General features: G+C 62.3%; 2 protein-coding genes and 2 non-coding genes across 4 annotated transcripts; 3 read left to right on the forward strand and 1 right to left on the reverse strand.

Moving 5' to 3' along the window:
• Positions 1-968: 968 nt before the first annotated feature.
• On the forward strand, positions 969-1,064 carry Q8F55_006585. The gene has a single exon. It is a non-coding gene; the product is annotated as a tRNA-Gly (tRNA).
• Positions 1,065-1,079: 15 nt separating this feature from the next.
• Positions 1,080-1,167, forward strand: Q8F55_006586. The gene has a single exon. It is a non-coding gene; the product is annotated as a tRNA-Gly (tRNA).
• Positions 1,168-1,501: 334 nt separating this feature from the next.
• On the forward strand, positions 1,502-4,362 carry SWA2 (auxilin-like clathrin-binding protein required for normal clathrin function; the record flags this gene model as incomplete). Its single annotated transcript, XM_069355044.1, has 3 exons — positions 1,502-2,410; positions 2,449-4,295; positions 4,341-4,362. 3 exons carry the CDS (start codon positions 1,502-1,504, stop codon positions 4,360-4,362), a joined length of 2,778 nt encoding a protein of 925 aa, XP_069207115.1.
• Positions 4,363-10,768: 6,406 nt separating this feature from the next.
• Positions 10,769-12,141, reverse strand: PCL1_2 (PHO85 cyclin-1; the record flags this gene model as incomplete). Its single annotated transcript, XM_069355045.1, has 2 exons — positions 10,769-11,976; positions 12,030-12,141. The coding sequence occupies 2 exons, from the start codon at positions 12,139-12,141 to the stop codon at positions 10,769-10,771; spliced, it is 1,320 nt and encodes a 439-aa protein (XP_069207116.1).
• Between the last annotated feature and the right edge of the window lie 5,444 nt (positions 12,142-17,585).

The following is a 17,585-nucleotide window of genomic DNA, read 5'->3' on the forward strand; positions in this document are numbered from 1 at the left end:
GCAATCAAACAACCCGGCCGGTCTGGAGTAGCACACATACGAAACCAAGCCCACCTAGGAAGCCCGCTTGGGCGGGATGCGGAGCATGTGGGGGTGGCCGCGCCCGCTACACTCGGCTTGGGACCATGTTGATCACATTGCAGTCATGCTGATCTCGGGTTGTCTAGATTTGTCCATGTTGGGTAGTCTTGCAATAGGCAGCAATGCTGTTTAGAGATCGGAAGAGGATGAAGAATCAAGGGAAGGTTGCGTTGACTTGACGACGGACTCGCCACTGAATGAGAACATGTGGGCAGGTGACCAGCCTCGGGTCAGCCATTGCTCTTTTCAGAATAGAACGTCAAGCGAGAGCGGGATGGAAGCAGGGGTAGTAGTCGTTGTCAGCCACCATGAGGCAAGTGACGAACAGAAGAATGGAACGAAACATGGAAGCTATGACGGTTTGAGCTGGTAGTCGTCGGCATCCCCGTTGCGGATCCATTCGTCATCACGGTACCATCCGAGACTGAGGATTGCGGGCTGCAACGGGAACGGAGCGCATGGACCGTTCCGGATGCTGATCGAAGAGCTGGTTGTGGGAGGGTGGGAGGGGGTGGAAGGATGGGGAAGGTGGGTAGGTGGTAGGTGGGGGGGAGGGTGGAGGTGAGCTCGACGATAGTAGGATGTGGAGAGAGCGCCGGTGAGGTGGATGCTACTATTCAACGGTTCCACACAACTAAAGGTGGGGTTCATACCGCCCCCGCACGCTGGAGTAGTCTGACGACGTGGAGAGGCATCTCCGATGCCGAGGCGATGGATGAGTGTGGACGACGGTGTGAGGAAGGACAGCAGCGCGCAGCGGAGATAGCGAGATGGCTTGTATGAAGGAGCCCGTGCGCCATGCACCAGTCCACCCGCCACGTGCGGATCAGCTGCCGCCAGTCGGCCGCTTTTCACCCAGCGTGCGGCCCCAATTGCGCCCGAAAGGCACACCAATAGTCTAGTGGTTAGGATGTCTCTCTTCCATTACACATTCTGTGGAAAGTCTTAAAGAGACGGCCCGTGTTCGAATCACGGTTGGTGTATTTGACCCCCATTAAACACTAATAGTCTAGTGGTTAGGATGCTTCTCTTCCATTCCTAATCGGAAGTTAAGAAGCGGCCGGTGTTCGAATCACCGTTAGTGTATGGTCTATCCTTTTGGCTATGTTGATGTACATGGGCTTGCCTGCTGCAGACCATGATGTGTGAGCGAGTCATGCCATTCTGCATTGCGTCTCGCTCGAATGGCATCTGCGTCGGGGTGCGGATGAAGGACAATACGGACAGGAGGACGTTGTTGGGTGGTGGTTGCTTCCGCGATTCAAGGGACCATTTCCACGCGTCCCAATGTCACCACCATACGACGACTTCCCTTCTCGGCCCGCCCTCCACTTCCACATCGACAACATCTCACATCGCTTCGCTCTTACGACACCTTCAACACACCCTAGCACTCGCACAACCCCCCACCACGCACCGCATGGACGACCTTCTCGACCTCAACTGGTCGTCATCGTCCCCAGCGACCTCGTCGACAGCTGGCAACGGCTCAAAGTCGTCAGGCACGGCACCTGGCTCGGGCCGCAACTCGGCTGCCTCGAGCTCGTTTGACCTCCTTTCCAAGCCTGCAGGTGCTGGGCCATCGTACTTTCACTCGTCTGGAACCACCCCAAGAAGCACTACACCCCTCGCACCCGTTCCTTCGCAAGCAGGAAGCAGGCTCAATGGCCTCGGAGCTCCTCTCAACCCGTCATCACGGACCGCAACGCCGTCCGCTCCAGCATCTCGTACGAGCCCAGCACCTCCTGCTCCCAAATCATCAGGCGCCGATGCCTTCTCTGCCCTTTTGGGTGGCTCTGGGCCGTCAGGTACTGGCCCGGGGGCCAAGTCGATGACCATGGCCGAGCGACAGGCGCAGCTCGCAGCCGAGAAGGCAGCCAAAGAGGAGCACGAGCGGTTACAGTTTGCTGGTGACGCTGGGTTCTGGGACAAGTTTGGTGATGAACCGTCCTCCTCCAAGTCGCCTACAGTCGTCGCCCCGACTCCGGCGCCCGCTTTGAAGGCCGCTGTCCTCCAGCCAACCTCGGCGCCCACCTCTCGTCCATCGTCGTCGGCTCCACCAGTCAAGAGCACCGCCGGGTCACTCTGGGACAACGATGATTTCTTCTCGTCGGACACTGTTGCCTCGTCCAAGGCCTCGGCACCGTCTCCCCCAGCGCCATCGGCTGCTCCGGCGGACCCATGGGACTTTGACGCGCTGTCAGCTACGGTTCCTGCCCAGTCGAGCACGAAGCAGAGCCACAACAAGGAAGACTACAGCTATGGCGATGGAGAGGACGAGGACGACGACCTTTTGGGTGAACTTGGGCGGCCAGTGCGCAGACGTAGCGTAAGTCTTGCAACTGCACTTGATGTGCTGACATTTAGCCCAAGCCCGAGCGCGAGCCACCAGCCCGCGCATCTGCACCCGGCCGGTCTTCGTCTCCTCCGCCACACATCATTGGGCAGATTGTCGAAATGGGCTTCTCCCCCGCCCAGGCTCGAGCAGCACTCGCGGCTACTGCGACAGGCGAAGATGTGCAAGCTGCTATCGAGTCTCTCCTCCCGGCCAGTGGAAGGGCGAGTCGTGGAGATCAACGTCCAAGGTCCCGAGGACCCGAGGACTTTGAGGCCGACGATGAGCGAGTCGCACGCGAAATGCAGCTGCGCGAGGAACAACGACGTGCACGTCATGCGGCGCGACGAGCGGGGCCTTCCCGTGAGGCACCGCGTCAACAGCTCGACCAGGATGACGAAGGCGGCGACCAGGTGGACCGCATTATGGCACAGGCAACCGAAGTTGGCTCGTCGATGCTCTCTGCCGCTACGAGCTTCTGGAACAGAAGCAAGGAGCAGGCGTTGAAGGTCTACGAGGAACAGAGGCGGAACCTCGATGCACAGCAGGCAGCCAAACGCGGCAACAAGCCTCCCACCGATGGCCGACCACGCTGGATGGTCGAGGCTGAAGAGGGCGGAAGCCACGAGCGCAATGATCGGGCTCACACTGCGCCCCGGCGTCAGGAGCGTGAGAATGGCGGCTTCCGTGACGACAGTGACGACGAAGTTCTCCCTCCGCGTCCTCAGCAACAGAGGCAAGCACAGCGCGCCCCAGCACAGGCTCCCGCCCCGGCACCCAAGCACGATCTTTCTGTCAAGGAGCGTGCCGACCTCCTCTTTGCCGACGAGCCAAAGCGATACGTCTCGAAGAACAGACACCCCAAGGGACGCGGGGCGCCAGCGGCGGCACCGGCACCGGCAGTCGCGACGCCTCAGAGGCCAGCGACACCTCTGCGCACCCGCGAGATCGTACCGGCGTCTGCCTCCCAGACCAGTGCCGCTGCCACTCACAAGGCAAAGGGCAACGAGCACTTCAAGCTCGGCCGCTTTTCCGAGGCGGAGGCAGCTTACTCGTCGGCCATCAGCTCGCTGCCCACTGGGCACCTCTTGCTTGTGCCACTCTACAACAACCGTGCTGCAGCCAGGCTGAAGCTTGGTGAAGCAAGCTCTTCAGCGTCTGACAGCACGACTGTCATCGAGCTTGTTGGTGTGAGCTATCACCCTTCACGCGAGACGCCACTTCCGTCAACGCTGGCCGAGGTCAAACTCGGGGATGCGCTGGTCAAGGCCACGACGAAGCGTGCGCAGGCCTGGGAGATGGCGGAGAAGTGGCGCCAGGCGCTTGAAGACTGGGAGCGGGTTCTCGGGTTCGACGTCGCTCTGGTGGGCGGCAATGGCGCAGCGTCAAAGTCCCAGGCCAGCGAGGGAATCAAGCGCTCCAAGGCCATGCTGAGCGGCGAGGCGAACGGCAACGGTGCGCCGGCGCCATCACGGCCCAAGGTCGCCGCCAAGCCGGCTGCACCTCGCCCTTCGCGGCCTGTTGACGTTGCCAAGTCTTCCGCCGTCAGCGAGCTCCGCAAGGCCGCTGAAACAGCAGCAAGGGAGGATGACCAGCGCGACGCGCTCAAGGACTCAGTCGACGCCAAGCTCGAGGCCTGGCGCAAGGGCAAGGAGACGAATCTCCGCGGCCTGATCGCGAGCCTCGACACGGTCCTCTGGGACGACATCCTCAAGGGCGGCCTCAAGGTCGGCATGCACGAGCTCGTAACCGACAAGCAGGTCAAGATCAAGTACATGAAGGTCGTGGCACGCCTCCATCCCGACAAGCTGGCAGCTACGTCGGCAACGGTCGAGCAGCGCATGCTCGCAGGTGGTGCCTTTGGCACACTCGCCGAGGCGTAAGTAGACGAACGGATGGGTGAACAGTGCTGATTTTACTACAGGTGGGCTGCCTTCAACGCATAGAAGTGGGGCGCGCATACTCATGCATAATGTCGACTTATCGTCTTGGGCCGGGGTGGCCAGGTGCTGATGTTGCTGATGCTGAGGGGTCGAAGGTGGAGTTGACAGGCACTCGTCTCCGGCGAACCGGAACTTCGCCAGCATACTGGGCCACGGTGCTGAAGGAGGCGAGATGAGCGCTGTGTCAAGGTCACAGAACAGGGCGTCGTGCGGACCCGGAGACGAGTGGCGGTCGACATTCTGCACGGCTTCCGTTGAAGCGCCCCGCCCCGGAGAACAAGAAGGGGCAACAAGAACTCATCATAACCGCCGGACGAGCATCGGCGCCCACCCAACTCGCTGACGGTGGCCGCCCGGGTGGAGCCAGTGACGAGCAGCTTGAAACCGCAGGTGGAAGAACGTGTCGGCGCAACGGAGCTCCAGAGACCCCCAACGACGCCCGTCCCGGAGCAGCGGACTCGAGACGCCCGTCCTCAACGCAGAGCAGGCTCCACCTATGCTCGACAAGAACCGGTCTGCAAACCCGTCGCGCCCATCGCATCCGCCTCGCAGCGTCGCTCACTACGCACAAGACATGTCTGACACCAGCTGCGCCGCCAGCGACCCCGAGAGCCGAGCGCAGCGCTTGAGTCGGCATCAGTGTCAGGTGCCACTGCGCCGGCGGGAAACCTACGGGCGGACGGTGCGGAGTGTCTAATCAAGAGAGTTCTGATACCCGAAACGATCGAGATGGCCCCGTCGCTTCCGGCCCGGCGCGCCGAGCGCTTGAGCGCATGTACATACCCGATGTTTCATCGGCGCGAGCGAGCGAGCGTGACACTGCCGCAGCGACGCGTTGCCTGATGCGGCCGCGGTCCGCGGCCCTACTCACCGACATTATCGGACCATCGAGCTCACTGCCTAACTCGACACGGCGCGTCGGCGCTGGCTGGAGCTACGGCTCACGGCGTGCGAGTACAGTGGAGCGGAGGCGCGGCGGGCATGTCGCAGCAGGCACCGCGATAGCTCCTGCCACGAGCTGCGGTTAGTCGCCTCGGAGCCCGCTCGCGAGCAAGGTTCCGGTCGCCACGGCACGAATGATTACGGCGACAGTTTTCTGATCGCTGACCGGTAGGACTGTTGGAGCCTGTCTTGTGATCGCGACGACGCGTGGGCCAGGCGTGTCGGCGGCCCACTTATCCTATCGATCGGACTAGAGACGCTACGGGACGCGATTACAGCGTGAGGCGTGGGCAAGCACCAAAGTTTCAGCGACGGGCCACGTGGCTCGCGGCCGCCAACATGGCGACATGGAGGCCGCATGGTGGACCGCCAGACCGATCAGGACGACAATCATGGGTGCCTGGCCGGCTAGCTCTCGGCAGGCAGGCTGCCAAGTGGCTCGCGGGATCGGATAGCGTGTACTCATGCTTGTAACGTGTGAGTGGTGCGATCGCTGGAGTCTGGATGCCGTCGTAACGCTGCACCCGGCGGGATTCCCGTCCGTGGCAGAGGCAGACGGCGACGCGTGGCGCGAGAGAGAGCCGACACACGGCTGTGGGATATTAACACTTTACGTCGGTGCAGCCGCCCGTCAGCCGACCCGAACAGAACAGCGAGGGCAGGCAGGCAGGCGTCCAGCCCAGCACGCCAGGACGCCAGCCAAGCCCACCTGCCGGGCCCCCGCCACTTGGTTAATTTGGGGGGCTGGCGCGACAGCGGCGACAACAACAACGGCGTCACAGCCAACCTGCTGGTGCCTGAGTCCAAACATGTACAAGTGGGAGCCAGCTGAACCAAACAAGACTAGCAGAGGGAGATGGTGCGGCGGGGCCGCGCTAGCCGTGCCTCGAACACGAAGACCGCCGTGGCTACTGAACTGCACAGTCACGAGGCTGAGCGCGGTGGACAAAGCTGCACGACCTTGCGGGTGGCGCATTTCACGCCGCCGTCCGTAAGGATGCCGATACGGGCGCCATGACGTTGCGTGGCGCCCGTCGCCATCTGGCTGCGCGTATTGCTCGTACTGGCTAGCATCGTGTGTACAACGTGGGGTCTGCGTGGGAACCTGCCGGCCCGCTGCAGGATCGTGCAGGATGGAGCGGAAACACACCCGCATTCCTGGGCGGCCCGAGAGATAGGAGGGAAAGCGGACGTGCGTCGTCGTGTCCGACCGACGAGCTCGCCGCCCGCCAGCGTTGCCTAGCCTTCGGAGGACTGTCGCTGCCTGTCTCACCAGCGGGCCCTGGCCCGGCTGGCCAGCGTATGCTTGATGCAGCAGCTCTGGGCTGGTGCGTTGATCCGAGACAAGCTCAGATCGGGGTCCGGGGTGGGCGCCCCGTTCCGTGCCCCCGTTCCGTGTCCTGTCGGCTGGGCTTGCGGGAACCACAATCTGCCTGCCTGGGGGGGGGGAGTCGCCGCCTGGTGGTCGCTCGCCGGGAGCGCACTAGCGACTAGCGCACGCCCCTCCCCAGCGCGATAGAGTTCACTCTGTGGCGCGCCAAGCTGATGCCAGCCAGCGCTGATGCTCTGTCGGGCCGATGCATGGCGGGCGGGGCGGGCGGTGGTGCACAGCGCCGAGGCTGGCGGGATACGATCAAGTGAGTGATCGCGATCAGACTGCGGGGCGATGAGCAGAGTATGCCAGTGGGCAAGCAACAAGCAGCAAGCAGCAAGCAGGATGTATGAGCGACTCTTGGCCCCCCTCGTTCGGCGCTCACGCCGCCCCGCCGGCGATCCCCGGCTTCAGAATCCGAGGTGAGACAGACGCGTCTGCCTGTGACCTCGCGGTGTGTCACTATCGAGCTGGGCAGCCTACCCCGGTCTCACGACCGACTTGGCACACCGCCGTCAGTCAGATCCGTCAGATCTTCAGCGTCCACTGGTGCGTTGCACCATGCGCCGCCTCGGAATCGGCCTCGGTGTCGCCCGTCGCCTATTCGCGCGCTTGCGCTTGCAAGGTGGGCAGCGTAGGCTGTTCGTATCGAGCTCATCTCGCCCACCCAGCGCGCAGCCGATACGTCATGTCTTGTTCATGACTGACGAGAGGGCACCCGTCTGCAATGCGCCGCATGCTATGCGCTCATCTGCGTGACTGTGACTATCCTGCCGTCAGCGTCACGCAGCCAGCCATCTGCAGCCCACATCATTCATGGTTTGCACAACCACTACGGATACCTGATAATACCTGATGATACCTGATGATAACCTGAATGAACCAAGTTTGGAATACCAACAATGTGACGTGCCTAGCGTGCGAAGGCACCTACCTGCCTGCCTGGCCTGGTCGTTTGACCAGACCAATGCTCAAAAAACAAGCACAAGCGCACACAAGCACACGCATACGGCCGCCGCAAAGTCCGACGACTGCCCGGCCGACCGTGCCCATCGGCCTTGCCCACATCGGCCGCCTCGGTCTCGGTGCTCGGTCCGCCTCCGCCTCGGACTCGGGGGTCGCTCCGCCGCCGCCGCCGGCCGGCCGGCGGACAAGCAGCGCCATAGCCAACCTTGTCAGCAAGAAGCAGTGCGGCTGTGCAGATGTCAGCCCGCGTCGTCATTCATCAAGCTACTGGGTGCGGCCTGGCGGCTTCCCGCAACCTTAATGGCTTTAGACCGCCGCCTGTAATCCTTCGCTCCGCCGCCTCCTCCACCAAGGTTTGCTCTCTCCCCAAACCCAATTACCTGTACCCAGTAAAGGGATAGTAGGCACACTCCTGGAGCACATGAACACACAGGCACCGGTATCCGTACCGCCCGTGTCCGCTTCGGGGCCGACGCGTTCCAACCAAAAGAAGTCGCCCACCAAACCTTGGGATGGAGAACAATGGAAAACAAAGGCTTCATGCCGTCGACGGCACGTCCAAACTGGGACTGGCGCCATTGACCCGTGCCGTGTATACAACGCGCGCTCCATTCTCTCAACCCAAATCTTGCGCGCCCGGCTAGCACTCACTTCAGTTGTGTGTCTGTCCGTACCGCTCAATAGCGACCGTCAGCCCGCGTGTCCCGATGAATACCGACCACACACAAACAATAGCAAAGCTGTAAACCTTGATGCGCCTCGCGTATTATCGACGCGTATTTGGCGCGCGTAACTGTGCCTTCCGCACCACAGCCGCCGGCCCCTGATGAACATGACGATCCTCTGCCAGAAAAAGTTCTATTTCCTCTCAACACCCAACTCTATTGCCTTCTGTAACGGTGGGCAGCCCACCCAGGGGTGTGCGTGCGAGGATGTACAGGGGACAATGCATCCTCACGCTGCTCCTGAACCAAACTGAGAAGTTTCTATGGGCACCTGTTCGCGTTCGTACCGAGGAGAGTGTGGCGTGTGGCAGTGTATCAGTGCGAGCGACCATCCAACGGGGCAACAGTGGCAGTGGTTCAACGTCTACAAGCACTGCCAATGGATACGGCTAATAGGCTGTCCAATTGTCACAGTGCGGCGTGTGTGCGACAGCACGTGCCGCAACGATGCGGTGATCTTGCGGGGTATTGTAGGTCGCCTACTCGGCGTTCTTGCGCACCTCGAAGAGCGCCTGCTTGAGTGTTTCACGAAGCTTGGTGACTGTCGCGTCCTCGCCCTTCTCTGGTGGCGGCTGCGCGTCGTCGTCAGCTAAGGAATCGGTACCGAAGAGGGGCTACGGCCGGTGGCGGGGTGGGCTGGGTCAGGCATGCTCGGTGGTCAACGCGGCGAGGATCGTCGCGCTGTCTAGCCACCTCGGCCCTCGGCGAAGAGATGACGACGGTGGTTCACCTTGACTCGCTCGCGAACAAGCACGAACAAACGCACGTACGTGCACCGTCTCGGACGCAAGCAATAGTGGGTTCGGGGACATCGGGAAGCGTTCCAATGTCCGTTGAATTCCCTCGCCACCATCAAAGTGTCCGACGCCCACAGGTGACGTCTGTCTGTATGGTGCAGATCAGAACGGGCGATCACGCCGGGAAGATCCTCCAAGACGCCACCTTGCCCGTCGCGTACGCCACGCCACGGCCCCAACCCCGGACGCCGCAAACGCCTTCGGCGTTGAGCCCGTGTCCGCCGCCACACAAGGCCTGGACACTGCATGCAGCCGTTGGGGCAGAATGGCGTTGGGTCGCGACGAGCCACGAGCCTCCAGTGAGCTCGGGGGCATTTGGGGGTGTAACCTCGACCACCACCCACCCACTACCATCACCAGATGACGTGCCATTCGAGCAAGGCGCGGGGAGCCCGTCCGTTTTGCCACGGCACAAGTAGCCGTCGCGCACGCGTGGATATGCAGCAGCGGTACGGTGACAAGCATGTAGTCTCGACGCGCGAACGCGTCACAGTGCGCACACGCTCGCGTCGCCCACGTCTGCGTCCGCCGGGGAGAGTAGCGCGTCGAAGTCGCGTTGAAACGACTCTACTCACGAGCTGATCGAGCAGGTATCTGTCGTCACCATCGTCAGCCTTTTGGTCGGTGGGCAAGCGAGACATTGGTGGGGGACGTGCCAGTAACCTGGGCTGAACACGGGTGGTACCATCAAATTCTCCTAGGAGTCGGGAGGGCAAGAGGGCGGAGCAATTCCTGAGCTAGTAGCTAGCACGTTGTGGGGAATCACCGCTGGAATGCCATGACGGTGCGGCTCCTTGCTCGGTACACAACAAGTTGCAGGGAACACGGAGAAGAACAGGTACTCACTCTACCTGGTCAATTGTCTGATCGGCCAGTGGGACAGCGATGCACACAAAGGCGGACGGTGATTAGCGTGCATGTCGGTGCAGGGGGGGAGGGGACGGAGGGGTGGGACCGAGGTGGTAAGGGGCGGACAGGACGTACAAGGACGACGGGAATCCTAGTGCAAGAAAGTACCGCGGACAGATTCAGCCTAGGATCATGCAGCCAATCCGTCCTCTCTCACCTGTTCATGGTTGCTTGTGCAGTGTGACCCGGATGCAAAGAATGGGGAGAGCTATGCAGCTGGATGTGGAATGTGCAACCGCGAAATGTCGCAGCGGGACTGACTGGGTCGTCGCGTCCCCCTCTCTTCCCCGTGCTCACTTCCCCCCCGGCCCCCGACTCCACCACCATACGACGCTCGTTGCCGTGCTGGAATGCGCGTTCTATCCAACTTAACTCTACCTGGCGCTAGCCGCGGTATGCGCAGCCAGCGTTCCGCCAGATTCAGATGATTGTAGTGCATGTAATCAGTGTTAGTGCTATGTAGAGTGGGTGGGGTGCGTGTTGGTAGGGGGTCGTAACAGACATGCATGTACTAGACTGAGTGACCTATCGAGGCAAGCGTGAGAGATGGAGGAGACGGCTGGCGGCTCTATATGCGTGCGTTTTGTCTACAACAACAGAGAACAGGAGAACCCAAGACGTGAAAGGGAGCTGCTTAGGGTGACGTGAATGTATGGTTTGAGATGGCGGGGCAAGGCAAGGGAAAGAGGAGGAGGTCGTTAGACGTTGGCGGCCCGCCGCATCGTCGGTCGCAGGAGGTGAGCCTGCTTGAAGCTAAGCTTCTTCCACATGGGCTCGGCCGCAGGTGGTGGGGGCGGCGTCGTGGCAATGGCCGCAGACTGAGCCTCCATGAGCTTGTCGTCGTAGCCAGGGTATGATCCCTTGCGGTACTGGGTGGCGTACTGGGCTGCGTACGTGTCGTGGTGGCCGTGGATGGTGGAAGCATCGTCGTCGTGCACATCGACATTCCACACATCGCCGCCGGGGGTACCGCCGTTCTCGACCGATGAGGACGACGAGCACGACGAGCAAGTCGAGGCACCCGAGTCACGGCGAAGGAGACCAGGAGTAGCCTCGTCGAGGTGGAGGCGGGCAAAGCTGTTGAGGGGCGAGTGGTGCTGGGTATGCATATGCTGGTGAACGTGTGCGTTGTGGTGCTGGATGGAGAAGTAGTCGCCTGATGTTGACGCGGTGGAGCAAGAGCTACTGGGGCCGGCGGCCGAGGGAGGGGTGGGGAGCATGTGGGCACCGGTGGCGGCGACGGCAGCGGCGGTGGTAACGGCAGCACGGAGCGTGTCGGACGAGTATGACCGGGGAGGGTGCTGGGGAATGCGGGAGGAGGGGAGGTTGATGGTAAGGGGAGAGACGGGTGGACGGGTCGCGTACCGCGCCGTAGGGGCGATGACGGCAGCGGGGGAGACGGCAGCGGCAGCGGTCTGCTCGACCCAGAAGGGGTGCATGTAGCTGGTGAGGCTCTGCTCGTCGACGCCAAGGTCGTAGTCAAGGATGTAGAGGAGCTGCTTCTCCATGAGGTTGACCTCTGCCAGGGAGAAGAAGCGGCCGTAGCGCTGCCAGTGCATGTTCTTGGGGCTCGAGTCGTTGAGGTACTTGGCGGCACAGATGAGAACAGCAAGGAAGACGCGATGGCGCGTACACCTCATGCCGTGGGCGACTGGAGGGAGGCGCTCACGAAGGCGGGCGAGGTAGACGAGGACGACGGAGAGGGTGGGCATCTGAACGTTGGACTGGACAACGAGACCGCGGATGAAGTCGCTCAGCGACGGCAGGTCCTCAGCCGCGCCCTTGGGAGGGATGGGAGCCTCCCACCATCGTGATGGGCTGCCTCGTGGGGAGGGTGGTGGTGAAGGGAGGGCTGGTGCTTCCTGCTCGATGCGGACAACCTGCTCGCACTTGCGGGCCACAAAGTCTGGGCGGTTGTTAGCTGGTGTGCCACGACCGCGTGTTGGGTGCTGGACTCACCGAAGAATTCGAGTGGAACCTTGTTCTTGAGAGAGTGAACAAGGGTTGGGTCGTGGTGGGAGAGGGGGAGGAGGGAAGCGGGGTGAGTGGGATCGCGGGCACGGACGGCCATTGTGGGCGATGGTTGATGTGGGAGGGGGGGGGGAGGGGTGAGGGGGTGGGTTGAGTGGCTGTGGGGTGACGATCAGGGGGCGATGGTGTTGGCGTCGTCTAGTCGTGTCGTGGTCGTGGTGGTGGTTGTTCAAGATGGATTGTGCTCAAGACCAGTTGACCATTATACGGCGGGGACGAGTCGAGACTGGTTCAAGTACGTGAGGGTGGCTGTGGCTGATGATGGGGGGAAGGGTGAGCCGGGGTAGGTGTAGTTATAGATACGGGTCGTGTCGGGTGCGTGATCGACTAGGTGTAGGATCCGATCGCCTCTTGCTGGGCGTCTGATGATTAAATATGTATGTCATGGAGCACAAGGTCTAAGGAGGCCCTTTTGCGGGCGCTGGTCACCCAGGAAAGGATGCGAGTTAGACCCAGACGCCTCCAAAGCCATCTAACCAGAATCAAGCAGGCGTCAGCCGGCCGGCGGCGAACGAGGCGGCGGAGGCGGCGCTGAGGAGTGAGCAAGTATGGGAGAGATGGGAGGGAGTGGGAGTACCGACGCACTCTCTCCCGCGTCAGGCGTTCAGGTAACGGCTACAGGGCCTGGTGGGTGGGGGCGAGTTGACCGGGGTGCCAAAGGGCTCTCAAGGGTAATGGGGAGCTTGGTGGCGCTCACACAATTTTTTTTTCTGTTTGCCCTTCTTTCTCGTTCTTTGGTCAGGTTCAGGAATCAGACGCGGGGGAGGTGGGTCAGAGGGCAGGATACCCAAGGGGAGGCGGGGGACAGAGAATGGTGCCTGGACCGGATCATAGAGAAACAAAAAAAGGTTTGCCCAAGGGAGGCCCAGGGCAGGTGATGACGAAAGAGCAAGGCCAGAGTGACAAGGCCTGACAAAAAAGAGGACCCGAAACCAAACTACCTTGAAAGACTGACCCTAAGGTGCGACCCAGGGCTTCGGTGCTGCCGCAAGCGCAACAGGGAAGCTAGAGACGGAGAGGTGGGCCGTTACGTGAATGGCGCCAGAAGTGTAGCGCGCGGCAAGAGGAGCGGGCGGCGACGAGCACAAGGCGACAAAACGAATCCTACCTCGACGCCACCGGTTTACAGCGGGAACCGCAAGCCGCACGAATACCCTGTTCAAGGCCATTGTCGTACCGTACCGCTGTGCGCATCCTATTGTGGTGTGGCTGGGGCGGCTGGCCCATCGGTCCGCTTGGCTGCTGCGCTGCACTACGCGCGCGTGCGCATCTTGCGGGCGCGTCGCCTCGCCGTCGGCTCCGCGCGCGCGCCGCCCGCCTGCCCGGCCGCCACCCCACGGTATCGACCCCCCCCTCTCCCCTCCAAAAAAGCGCGGGAGGCAGTGGCGCTGGGCCATCGTCATCAACCAAACCACCAACACCGCCCCGCGGCAGCGACAGCGCGACACGTACCCTGCTGCGAGATCTCACCAGCATGGGCCGCGACGGTCCCAGCCGGCCATACGGCTGTAGCAGGCGTGCATCATGCCAGCCTGCCTGCCTGCCCGCCACCAAAGGTGCAGATCGGCTCCTGCCGACTGCACACACGTCCTCCCGACGTGCACACCGCGAACGCCCGTGCTCTACCGCAGGAGCCGCATGCCCGCCCTCAGATCTGTCTGTTGACCGACCCACGGACGTGACTGAGGGCAGGAATCAACATCCCCTCAAAGCATAGGGTCAGGTTTACAGCATCGACACATGCTTGTTCAAGCTGTACGTACAGCATCCGGAGATATGGGTAGGCACACGCTCGTACGCACACCGTTCCTGTACCCCTGGTGACGAAGAAAGCATACCGCCGCGCCCTGCCCTTCGGGCTCGGTCACTCCGGCCGGTGGCCTCTCCGCCCCCGTATACCCGCTCGCGCAACCTTTGTCAGTCAGCAGCAGCTCCACGTAAAATTCCGCCGGACGATGGAGCGCAATTATCTATCACGCTAGCAGTGTGGAAGCATGTGCTGCCATCTGGCTAGCCTGCTCCAGCCGGTCGGGGGAGCCCCCGTCCCGTCCGCGAACATCAAAGTGGCCACGCACCACTTGTATTCATGGGCATCATTGATCCCATTTGGACCCACAGCCCGGGAAACCCCCGGGCCGGAATGTTGTGAGGTGGGAGTGTTCAGGCGGAAGTGGCCACCTAATCGTCGGAGCGCACGGAGAGCACGGAGAGCACGCTCGAGGTGTCTCGGGATAGCCGTAGAGTGAGCGGAGGAGCGCGTGATGGCTGTCCGTCTCTCGTCTTGTGCCACTTGCCTAGTACGACACATGTCGGCTAATAACTCGCCACAAACGGCACAAACGGCTACAGGCTGTCAACCATGCATCGATGTCATCGGGTCCGCATTCCTTGTACATCCGTAGTTGCGATCATCGAGGCACTGCCGCTGTCCCAGACAGACAGCCGTGGGTACCACGAGCACGAGCCGGAGCACGTACGCCGCTGCGACGGCCGCGTGGTGCAGGTGGAGTTAATAAACAAGCGCAGGGCCCATCATGTCATTCATTAACACGCGCGTGGGTGGAGTGTTCGCCACGCTCGGGCGCGAGCCGTGACAGTGGGGAGGCGGGCACGAGGTGGCAACAACAAACACGGGCATTGGGGACGAGATAGCGATGAGAACTGGGGTTGCAGGTGTCGGCTGTCTCCGGGTAGTACCACGAGGTGACAAGAAACAGCACGAGAGACACATAGCTGACCGAGGTCTCACTGTGTACAGTGCCTTAGGAGAATAGGGGGCATTCGAGCAAAGCAATTCAGCAAGCTGTCGCGGGTTACGTTACCCGTCCCTGTGCTACCACGACGATACATCTCGGAGGCTACAGACTACGAGCTACATCTGCGGTGAACGCCGCAGCATCACGCTGGTGATGGCCGGACTGGGGCACAGATCCGAACATGCCACGCACGCGCCACGCCAGCCCCACATCAGCTTCCCAATACCGTCGGTATTGGCCTTCCGATACCATTGAGGCGGGGAGGTGAGGCGAGGAGGGAGCGGCGCGCCACGCGACGCCAATGTTGTTTTGTAGACCGCATGAGGCATGTGGTCTTGGGCAGGTCGTCCCGCATTTTCACGCTCCAGATCTGGACGAAGAGATAGACTATCATGAACCCGCAGTTCCGTGCATGGTGAGATCTGTGCTGCTGCCAACTTGGTGTGGTGGTGCTGCGCGCGTGAGTCGCCAGTGACAGGCCTCGGTCAGGGAATGAGACCAGGCTGGGGGACCCACTCTTACCCGATCAGGCGTCACGCTCGACTCGGGCTACAACCCCCCCGAGGCCCACAGCCCACACTGCACGCTGCACCCACCCCACCCTGGCCAGTACCACACTATAAACAGGAATAAGCAGTGGAGTGGGCATGCGAGCTGACTCAAAATTAAAACCAGGGAGGCCCAGTCCAGTGCAGTGGTACAACCACTTTGTGTGGGTCGGGCTCGGTGACGATGCAAACGGGTTGGTCGTGGAGCGAGCGGGCTGGCGGGCTCTTGTGATCGCATCCGAGTAGTGATGATCACTGCGATCAGCTGGCGCATCCTGGCGCATCGTTGGCGCACTGCTATACCCCACTATGACGATCTGCGTGCTCGGCGCCCGCCACAAGCGCACGGCGTCTGCACAAACTCACAGGTCCCTCGTTGTGCATCGTCCTTGTCCATCACTTGCGGCGCGCGGCGGCGGCGGGCGGGGGCGAGGGCGGCGGCGTCCCAACGCTCTGACTGGGTGCTCACTCGCCGACCGACGCCACGCCACGTCGGCAGGCAGCCGAGGCCAGCGCCGCCCAGCCCCGCCCCGCCCCAGCGCACCTACCTTGCCCTCGTTTCACGATGCGACAGGCGCAATAACGACATTCAGTTGCAGGAGCCGCAGACGAGCGCCGAAGCGCCACGCCGCGGGCGTCCTAGAATCTCGCAGCCGCCGTAAGTGCATTGTTTGTGTCCGACCGACTCCACCGACAGTGCTAAGGGAGAGGGAGGGTGCTGGCCCCCGAATGCGGTAGCTCTGCGTGCCTACCGCCCTCCCTCGTTCCTCGACGCGACAAAGAGACGGGGCTGCGCACGACTGGGTGCATGCTGTGAGATTGAGATGGAGGCTGACGAGGCGGCGAGCGGTAACGGTTTCCTGTAAAGTTTTGCCCTCGTTCCTTGTTCCTCCTTCCAGCAAACTGTAAAGTCTTCTCGGCTGCAGTAGATGTTTGGCTGGCCAAGACGCCTCTCCCTCCCTCTCTCCGTCCTTGTCTCCCTCCGCGACGCACGCCCGCAACCACAACCACCCCTGTCCTCCACTCCCGCGACTTAGCCACGCTGCGTGGCGTTGTTGCTGCGACGACCTGTCGTCAGATCTGTTCTGTCCGTGGATGCTACCCGCCCAATTGTGACTTGCGCAGGCAGTCCAAGCCGAGAAAAAGCGGCAAGCGGCCAGCCAGCAGGGCTGTGGCAACTCCCGCCCTGACGCCCGCTCTAAGGCCGCAACTGCCGCACAGCCGCACGCAGCCGACCCCCCATCTCGGCCGCCGCCTCTGCCGCCGCCTTGATGCAGCCTCTGACACGGCGGCGCCTGCATGGGATAACCGATGCAGACGCGGAGGGAGGCCGAGACGCGGCGGGGCCGCCGCGGGCGTTGGGCGTTCGTTCGGTCGACTCACCTCGTGGCACCGGCAGCCGCGATAACCTTCGACGGGATGCCGCAGCGCTGAATGGCGGGTACGATGCGTGGCGCCGAGACACGCCAAGGTGCTTGCTTGCCTTGCCTGCGCTCGCCGTACACCTGACCACGGTGGCTGGCGGTACTTGCCGATGATGTGTGTGTTCGGCGCCACTGCGGCGCCCGGGTGCCGAGGCGGCCAGCGTCGGCCAGCGCGGGCTCGCTGTCCGCCCGTCCGTCGACGTGTGCGCGCAGCGGCCAGCACACGCCTCGTCGGTACCGAAGCGAGCGTGTGACGGCCGTGAACACGATGCGATGCTGTGTGCGAGGGAGGAAGCGAGCAGCACGGCAGCCGGCCGAGGGGGAGGCGACGCGGCGGGCCAAGCCCGTTTGCGCTGGAGACCATGGGCCAGCACACGGCTGTTACCTTGACACCGGTCGCAACGAGATCTGGCAAGGTGGCACGGCCACCCTGCTCTACGACGCTCCAGGCCTCGTCTTCCGCCGCGGCAGAACGCACACCTCTGCCACGTTCGTGCTCGTCGTGCAGTCATTCACAGCCTTGAAACACCTGACCCCGGCGTGGCGCAGGCAACAACTGACATACTTCTCGTCAACTCTCCGTGTGACCACGACGCCAGGCGCCGCCGGCGCGGCGGCGTCGTCCAGCCTTACTGGAGCCGACGCCCAGGTCCAGCCAGCATCCGCGCTCTGTTACACCTCCCCCTCGAATTGCCTCACCTGCAGCCCCTCTCTGGCGTGGCTGAGATACACGCGCGAGCAATGTACCTTCATGCC

Source organism: Vanrija albida (assembly GCF_041260175.1).
Source record: "Vanrija albida strain AlHP1 chromosome Unknown contig_5, whole genome shotgun sequence".
Classification (NCBI taxonomy): Eukaryota; Fungi; Basidiomycota; class Tremellomycetes; order Trichosporonales; family Trichosporonaceae; genus Vanrija; species Vanrija albida.